The 9,466-nt window shown below is 42.0% G+C and overlaps 1 protein-coding gene across 2 annotated transcripts in view; it reads right to left on the reverse strand.

The window, feature by feature from the left end:
• Window positions 1–9,466, reverse strand: part of AGGF1 (angiogenic factor with G-patch and FHA domains 1) — a 47,365-nt gene that overhangs the window by 35,569 nt on the left and 2,330 nt on the right. For both annotated transcript variants that reach the window (XM_089694215.1, XM_089694214.1), the window contains exons 2-3: window positions 6,391–6,481; window positions 4,831–5,024 (exon numbers count right to left, since the gene is read on the reverse strand). In XM_089694215.1, the coding sequence (XP_089550341.1) occupies window positions 4,831–5,024; window positions 6,391–6,481 (285 nt within the window). The remainder of the gene's footprint in view (window positions 1–4,830; window positions 5,025–6,390; window positions 6,482–9,466) is intronic.

A 9,466-nucleotide genomic window follows, 5' to 3' on the forward strand; every position in this document is an offset into this window, starting at 1 on the left:
GAATTCTTTGCAGACCCCCAGGACACCAGAACTAGTGTCCTCCATTAGAAGATTTTCCCTCTATTACTTTGCTGGGGACAACCCAAAATTTGGGATTTTCTTTTGCTTTCACTTTAAATGATAATGGTAAACAGGACAAACAGAGAGGGGAAATTATTATTATTATACAGGATTTATATAGCGCCAAGTTTGCTCAGCGCTTTACAATATAACGGGAGACAATACAGCAACAATACAGTTCAATACAAGAGGTTTAGGAGGGAAATCTCCTTAACATGGGCACAAACAGCAATAAAAATTGACGGGTTCTAATCCCTCTTCACCCTATTCAAAACTAAAAAAAAAAAAAACTAGAGTTTTGCCTTTAGTTATACTAATAAAAAACCCACAACAGTAAAATCAGCCTATATATGCAGTAATGCATGCTTGTTATATTCACTGTGGAACCTAAAATGTTAATCCTCTGCATTGTATAAAAAGGTAGTTTGAACCTTTCTTCTCTGCCCCTTCTCTTGTTCAAATGTCCACGTGTTATCGCCTGATAAGACAGACTAAACCCATAGCCATTCTGCACATGCTCAGTTTGGTGTGTATTGCTAGGGCGCTTTTTTTTTTTTTCTTGGGAGAGTGCATGTGATCAGCACAGGGCCAATCAGCATTGTCCAGACCAGGGTTGGACTGACAACTCATGGGGCCCCCGGGCAATAGGGGTTAATGGGGCCCCTGTGTCCTTGCCCAAACTCAAAAAAGCCTATGAAAAAGGTACCAGGGGCATCTCATGGGGCCCCCTACTGACCTCGGGCCCTCGGGCAGTGCCGGAGTTTCCAAATGGTCAGTCCGCCCCTGGTCCAGACAGAGGTCAGGGGTTTTGCATCCTCCTAGAAAAGAAAGAAAACTCCTCCACAAAACTTTAACCAGTGCTCTGCTTGAACACTGATAGAAGTCACAATAATTGCACTTCCATGTTGTGTGTACTGTGGGAGACCAGATAGAGTGAATGCAAAGTCCTGGGTTTAGTAAGACTTTCATACTATTATATAGGATTTATATAGCGTCAACAGTTTGTGCAGCACTTTACAATATAAATGGAGACAATACAGCAATAATATAATTCAATACATTATTATGTGCAAGTTAACCAGCTGTTGTGTGAATGGGGGAAATTGAATAATCTTGGGGGATTTTCGCTTCTGGTTAAAAGTTTTTAAAGTGGAATTCCAGCTTAACCCGGACTACTCTTAAAACTATCCCCTCCCCCTCCTAACACTCATGCTAACTAACCTGTGTAAGAAAGACATATACTGGGTGGGCTGTAAATAGATAAGTATAGATATCTTTCTTACAGGTTAGTTAGCATAGGTGTTAGGAGGTGGAGGAGACAGTTTTAAGAGTAGTCAGGGTTAAGCTGAAATTCCACATAAAATGTATAATAAAGAATTAGCTGGTGCTTCCTCTCACTTTCACTTATGAAATGAGCACTTGCATAATCGGTCAATTCTTCTAACACCAGGATTCCTTTATTGCAAGCAGATACATTAGCCACAGAACTACTGAAAATATTGATCTCACAAACTGGCACAGGCTGCCTTTGGCAGACAGATAATATTGTGCAACAGAAAAACTGGATTTTTTTGTTACCGTAAAATCCCTTTCTCTGAGTTTACTGATGGACACAGCTCTTCTATGCTTGACCATAGGGATGTCACAAAGCAGTGCCTCAATGGGGGGCGCGAACAAAGAAAAATTACAGGAAGCCAGGCAAACAAGCCAATGACCCACACAAGCCCCTCTCAGGGGGAAAAGGAACCTTAAAACTTTGCTGCCAAAAACAAGAAGCAACTTGGTGAAAGTGAGCACAGACAACCAGGTAGTCTTCTGAAGAACAGGAGGCACAGACGCCTGATGTCAGAATGCACAGGGGGCACCAATCACTCTGGAGCAGTGTGCCATGAAGGAGAAGGACAAAGCACGACCCCCAAAAGGTAGAAACACAAACAACCACCTGCTGATCCCTGCAGCACACTTTCTTCCAGGTACAAAGGATGCATACACAGGGAAGGCAGAACAGACTAAACCTGGTGTAAACCAGACACCACCCTCAGAAGGAAGGAGGGACATGCACAGAGAACCCCCTTGTGACAGGGTATGGCCAGCATCCACACCACATACATGGAAGTGAAGAGCCTCGGTGCCCACGGGGATAGTTGCTGCTCCTCCGACAGAGAAGGAACCTTGGGGAAGACCAACAACGTGATGGGGATGGAGGTTCCCACAACTACGATATTTCCAAAAGTAACCATGAAAACCCCAGATATGCAACCCCTCCAAGTCCACTGTCCCTGGATTCATGGATGAGCATATACTAGGATGCCCCTGCAACTAGCACGTACTCCTGAAGGGAAAAATAACAAACCACTTTCAATGTTCCTGCTAATGCAGGCCATAGACGGTTCGTTTATCGGCCGATTTTTCGTCCGAAAAACTAAACATCGTTCGTTCTGTAAACCGACGCTGCCACCAATGATTGCAAAAATCGGCCGTTTTTTCACAAATTTTCCAGCATGACTGATAAATGAAATGAGGAGGAACTGCGAAAATCGGCCAATGCCATTGCCCCACTAACAGTGCGAAAATCGTCCGATTATTCTTTCGGACGAAAAATCGGCCGATAAACGAACCGTCTATGGCCTGCATAAGTAAGCCTGAGGAAACAAAAAAATAAACTGACACAGTAAGTGACTGTGCTCTTTTTATTTGATTGTGGATGATGTGTTTCCATTTGGGTGGGGAGGAGGAGCCTTTTTCTCATGTGCGGTCTTGGAAGATGAATTTGGAAAAAAGTCAATACACTCACTGCTCATTAACCAGTTACAGACTCTGGGCGTGTTATACATGCCCCCCAAAAATGTTAACATTGTACACAAGGCATGTGTAACATGTCCAGTCCTTCTGCCCTGTTTTGTTTCGTTAAATTGTTTAAGGATTGCGAAAAGTAAACTGTTGCTAGACAATATTAATGAAAAAAGCCTGGTTTCTTGTTTAAAAAAAAAACAGTATATGTATTACATTTTTATCTTAAGTAATGACAAAGTTATTGCTGAATAAACAGGCCCATAGTAGAAATGTAAAACGTGTTTCAAGTGTTCCAGTCAAACCCTAACTAAGCCTAAATCTGCTCCCCATCTACCCTGTTAAAGTGTCTACACTTACCTATTCTAAAGGCACTCTAGTCTGGTCACATGACAGACTTCCAATGGTGGCTTCAGTGTAGAGGAGAGGCAACAGCTACAGAGCCTGGGCGATGACGTCACCCAAAGGCTTACTATGGGGCATCCATTGTTGCTGTACCTCCTCTATACTGAAGCCGGAAGCCAGTGATGTGCCCAGAGCGGCTTTAGAATAAGTATACAAATCTTTTTCTTTTACAGGGAAGATAAAATAGTCTTGGAATGGGGGTGGGAGTAGATTTAGTCTTAGGGTATGCCTGGAATTCCACTTGTAAAGTCAGGAGGCAGTAGGGACCTGTCAGAGCAGTAAGTGTATATACTTTTTCTGTTTGCAACACTGTTTCTATCTGCCAAAGGCAATCATCAGTGTCAATTTAAGTACTGCTACAGGGCAGCACGGGTGCACAAAATCACTTATATATACGTGATTTTGCATTTCCGGGTAGGGGGCACGTGCAAGCTGCATGCACACCCTACCCGTGCCGCCATTACTCACAGGCGCCCGGTGATTGCCGAGCATTTCCAGCGGGGGAGGGGGGGGGGGGCCTGGGGGAACTGTTTGTAAACAAAACAGTTCTCTCCCCTGTCAGCTCCTGCACACTGCTTTGTATGGCTGTGTGTGTAGCACAGCCATGCAAAGCAGTGTGCTTACAGTGAAGCGCTAACACAGGACACAGTGTAAAACGGCACACAGCACACAGTTAACCCTTTGATCGCCCCGCATATTAACCCCTTCCTGCCCAGTGCCGTTAGTACAGTGTTAGTGCTTTTTATTACAACAGATCACTGTATTGGTGTCACTGGGGATGTCAGTGACACAAAGTCAGTTCCCCCCAGTGTCAGAATGCCCGTCGCAGTTCAGCTATAAGTCGCTGATCACCACCATTACTAGTAAAAATGTTCAAAAAAAATTCCAGTATCTATATTGCCATTTCTAAATGCAATAACGTTCACGTAAACCAATTCATTTACATTTTTTTTTTTTTTTTTTTTTAGCAAAAGACATGTAGCAGAATACATTCTGACCTAATTTTATGACGAAATGTGATTTTTTTTAATTTTTACTGGACATATTTAAATAGCAAAAAGTCAAAAATATTGTTTTTGTTTTTTTCTCAAAATTGTCGGTCTTTTTCTTTTCTAATAGCGCAAAAACTTAAAAAAAACGAACAGGTAATCAAATACCACCAAAAAAAGCTCTACTCGTGGGAAAAAAAAAAAAAAAAAAAGGATGTAAATTTAATTTGGGTGCAGCATTGCATGACCATGCAATTGTCAGTTAAAGTAACACAGCATCGTAATGCAAAAAATGGCCTGGTCAGGAAGGGGGGGGGGGGGGTAAATCCTCAGGAGGGCAAAGTGGTTAAACTAAAGCACTTTATGGCTAATGTGTCTACTTACAACACTGGTGGTAAAGAGATGCATGAAGAAAGCATTTTTCTATGCATATTGTAAATGATTTGTTTGCAGTCCTTCCATGGTAAAAACAACATCTAAGCATTCCAGCCAAAGATAGAGATTAAATTATTTTCTTTATGTTTCCATTATGTATAGAACATCCAATTTTTATATTACCAGTAAGAATCAATAGAATTTATCCTACCACAACATGTTGGGCATAATCTGTTTCTTGTTCTCCTCCTGCACATGGACTGCTGTCTGCTTTGGGGGGTTCCTGTTCATCTGTTGCTGTTTCTGGGGTCACCTCAGTTGGGCAGCTTTCCTGGTTTGCATCCACGTTGGTGGATGTACTTGTGTTTTGATTTTCATAATAGGAATAGTAGTAGTTGTAGTAATCTGCAAGAACATCAACAAAAAAAAGGAAAAAAGAATATATGCGTGTTTAGTAATCATCTGTGCAATCGTAAAATATGAACAAAAGCTGTACTGCTTTTCCTGTGGCTCTTGTTAATGTGTCGAGATTTTATAGGTACACATCCCCAACAGTTTGATACTTTTTTTTATTATATTTTTATGTTAACAGTGTTGCATTCACACAACTTATGAGCATGGTAACAAAGAAATATTTAAATTTGATACATTTAAAGTTTTGATTTAAAACTAGGTTCTGCTACATAATGCTGTGTATTTATAGTACATTTTTGTGCTTCATGAGTGTTTTGGCAGAGGTAGAGACTGACCGTTTAGCACAAATCCCTGCCGAAAATACTTAAAGCGGAGTTCCAGTCCCCAGAAGAAATTGTTTTTAAAATTTGACCCAGGATTGCCTTTTTGAGAACATTAACAATTGGATAGTTATAGCCTTCTAATTCATTTTAAATATGTAAATCTTTACCTTGATGTCGGAAGCAGGCAGGAGCCATGATGGCTGTGGGCATCTGAAGCTCACAAGGCTTTTTTTTCCTGGAGTTGGTGCTGCTGGTTATCCCAGCATGCACCACTTGATCACGCGCCTGCGCAGTACTGACACTGCTCGACGCTACTTGTATATAACAGGTTGTCTTAACAATGGCAGGGACGGCAGAAGTTCCCGCCTCCTTATGGCAACCTGTCTATCAATTCACACCAGGGAGAAGGCAAGTGAAGTCTGGTAACGGAGCAAGACCCACAACAATTAGAACAACACAGATCTTACACTTCCTTCCTACACTGGACTAAGGTAAAATGGTGCCAAACTCCGCCCATTTGTGTCACCTCTGGTTTCAAAGTAATGCAATATTCAGTCACTAGGAACCCAAAGGACTCCTGGGATACAGGAAAAGACATCCCAGGAGACGTTGCGAATCACCTTAACACATCGCCTAGGCGGCCGGAACCGGAAATGCAGACCTGAAATACGATTTTAAGGTATTTACATTAAGAAAAAAATTGTTTTTATCCGAATCGTGCTGGACAACACACGAACCATGTAATCAGAGAAACTAAAAAATGGTGGAACTCCGCTTTAAACATATGTACAAGTGCATTTCTTACACTTCCATTGAAGTCTATGAGGCCAAAACCGTACTATGCTGCAACAAAAGAAGCACTTGCACCTTTTTGAAAATTGTACTGCACCATGTTACATTGATGTGAAAAGGCACCACAGAGAATAATGTGATTTCCATTGTTTTGCATGGCAACATGACTGCAACAGCAGAAAAAAATGTTTGTGTGAATGGAGCCTTACACATTCTTAGAAATAAGATGCAAGTCTGCTTACCTGACCAGGCAGAGTAATCATCAGTTTGCACTTCCTTGTCAGTCTTTACAGATTTACTATGTTCATGGATTTCTTGACATAAATCTTCAACCTGCCAAACAAAAACGGGAGTGCTGATAACTTTACAAAAGTAAAAATACTTTAAAGTCATTGATGTGGTAAAAATTAAGTGGCATTAAATAAAAAAAAAAAAAAAAGGAGAATGTTAGTGTAAGAATTATGAACTATTTAATTTGGCATTTCCAGGATGCATAAAATTGCTCTCTACAGAAATCCTTAAAGCAGAAGAGCAGTGATAGTGCCAAACAGGACAAATAGCTTTCCCTAATAGGGGCACAGACACCATTTGTTGTTCTAAAAAAAAAAGTAGAAAAAAAAACCCGACTTAAAATGGAAGTTCACTGAAAAGGGGAGGTTCCACTCTTCCTCCACCCCCCCCCCCCTTCCAATATAGCACTTGATTTTTTGGGGGGGGCAGGAATAGTTGGTTCTATGTTTTGCCCAGTTTGCATCTCCCTTCCTTTGCATCACAGAAAGCTGTGGGTAGCGTAACACGGCTCATACATGTGCAGTAAGCAGCCGGCTGTCAGGCTGCAAGTAGTCACAGCCAGCTGTCCACAGTTAGTATGCAGGCTCAGGGGACCGAAACCCAGTAGAGAAACCAACCGAGTGAGGACAGCACTGGATCCTGGGACAGGTAAGTGTCCGAATATTAAAAGTCAGCAGCTAAAGTATTACTGTAGCTGCTGACTTTTCATTTTCAAAGGAACACTGAAGAAGCACTTTAAGCGGAGTTCCAGTTGAAAAAAAAAAAAAAAAAAAAAAAAAAAACTGTAGCTGCTGACTTAAAATACAGACACTTACCTGTCCCTCGGTCCAGCTGTGTCCTCACCATGGCTGGTTTCACTGGCCATCTTCTCTCCCTGGCGCCGGCATCTTCAGTGGGGGCATCCGGCTGTGACAGCTTGCGGCTTCACAGCCGGGTGTCCACTACGCATGCGTGAGAAATGCTGCGCTTTGTGAATGGCTCTGTAGTCTTCTGGGACCTGTCATGTGTCCCAGAAGACTACGGGGAGGGGGGGGGGGGGGGGGGACGACACAACTTCCGTTTCCAATCACTGTAGGTGATCGCAGCAGAAGTGGAAGCAGATACCTCAATGGGGATCGGGGGACAAAGACGTAACGTGGAACTTCCCCTTTTGGGTGGAGCTCCACTTTAAGAAGTAGGCCAGGAAATAAGGAATAAAATCCCTATGCATGTATTGGAAAGATGTACTGCATTTTTATTTTAAGAGCCTGCAAGTACAGTATAATACCTGTTCATTAACCAGAAATGCACTCAACTTTTAAATGACAAATTCACCTTAAAAAAAAATAAAAATGAATAAATGCATATTTGTGCAGGTAAACAAATGTGCATTTACAATGTCAGGCTCCTGTACACTCTTCCTCCAGCTTTGGGCCCATACCGCCATACAGGCTGCAGGAAGAGGGAATGGACTATGAGGGCAATCATCAGAGACAGAGGCCAAGCTGCCCCGGCTGTAAAGCATAGGAGTGTTTAGTTCTACCTCACGGTGGTAGTAAAGTCTGATTTAACACTTGTACCTACAGCTACGCTTATAATAATAGTTAGCACTTCTGTCTGGCAGTACTTGGGTCATTGGTTTTGAATGCCAACCACCACGGCACCACCTGCCTGGAGTCTCCATGTTCTCCCTGTGCCTGCATGGGCTTCCTCGGGGTACTCCGGTTTCCTCCCACGCTCCAAAGACATGATGATAGGTTAGTTGGATCCTGTCTAAATTGTCCCTAGTATGTGTATGTATGAATGTAAGTTAGAGACCTTAGATTGTACACCCCTTGAGGGTTAGGGACTGATGTGAATGTAATATGTGTAATAAAGTGCTGCGTAAATTGACGGCGCTATATAAGTACCTGAAATAAAAATAAATAATAAGTCTTACTGAGAATGTCTCCTAAATGTGTTCCATTTAGCAGATAGTCACAGTGCCAGCAGCGGTGATGTCACTGACACATGTGCAGTGCGTTCTGCATTCAGGGCACATTGAGTCAATGCAGACAACCGTGTCATAGACATGGCTCCCATGTGCCTGTGTGGGAGTGACACCATTGTGGCCTGGCCATTCAAACATCTGGAGCGTGCAGACCCAGAAGGAAGACCAGGTGAAGATGGAAGTGCCTGCAGTGGTGACAGTGTGCTGTTGGAGAGCTTTATTTAACCACTTGATCTCTGGAATGTTTTACCCACTTCATGACCAGGCAGTTTTTTGCGATTTAGCACTTTGCTACATTAATTGGTAATTGAGTGTTCATGCAACGCTATACCGAAACGAAATGTATATAGATTCTTTCACACGATCAGATCTTTATTTTTGTGGTATTTGATCACCACTGGGTTATTTTTTTGCGATATAAACAAAAAGTTTTGGGAAAAAAAAACTAAATTTTTTTAACTTTCTGCTGCAAAACATATCCAACAGAAAATTAAAGAAAAATTATTTCTTCATAAATTTTGGCCAAAATGTATTCTGCTACATGTCTTTGTGAAAAAAATCCCAATAAGTGTATACTGATTTTGTGAGAAAGTTATAGAGTCTACAAACTACGATATATACACTGGAATTTTTATTTTTATATACTACTAATGGCGGTAATCAGTTACTTATAATGGGACTGTGATAGTGCAATGGACAATCTGACACTGGGGGGGGAACTGACTGACACCACCAGTGACATTAACCATCTCCTGTCCGTCCGTTGTATATAAACGGCTGGACGGTGGCAGTGCAGAGTCGGGTAGCCGTTTATAAACGGCCTCCCCGGCCCCTGCTTGTGCGCGTTCCCTGGGAGCACGCAGCACCGCGATCCAGTCGGATGGGACCTCTGTGCGAGGTCCCGATCATGTGATCACTGATTGGCCAATCAGTGAACACATGCAGAGTAGCAGGGTGGATAAAAATCAATGATTTTTTTTATTTAAATCGATTTTTTTTAAATAAAATGCTTTTTGAGGAAAATATATTACCATCCAAAGGTTATTCCATCATGAAAT

The sequence above is a fragment of the Staurois parvus genome, unplaced genomic scaffold, assembly GCF_062004578.1.
Source record: "Staurois parvus isolate SC_StPar_1 unplaced genomic scaffold, SC_StPar_1.0 ptg000656l, whole genome shotgun sequence".
Taxonomy (NCBI): Eukaryota; Metazoa; Chordata; class Amphibia; order Anura; family Ranidae; genus Staurois; species Staurois parvus.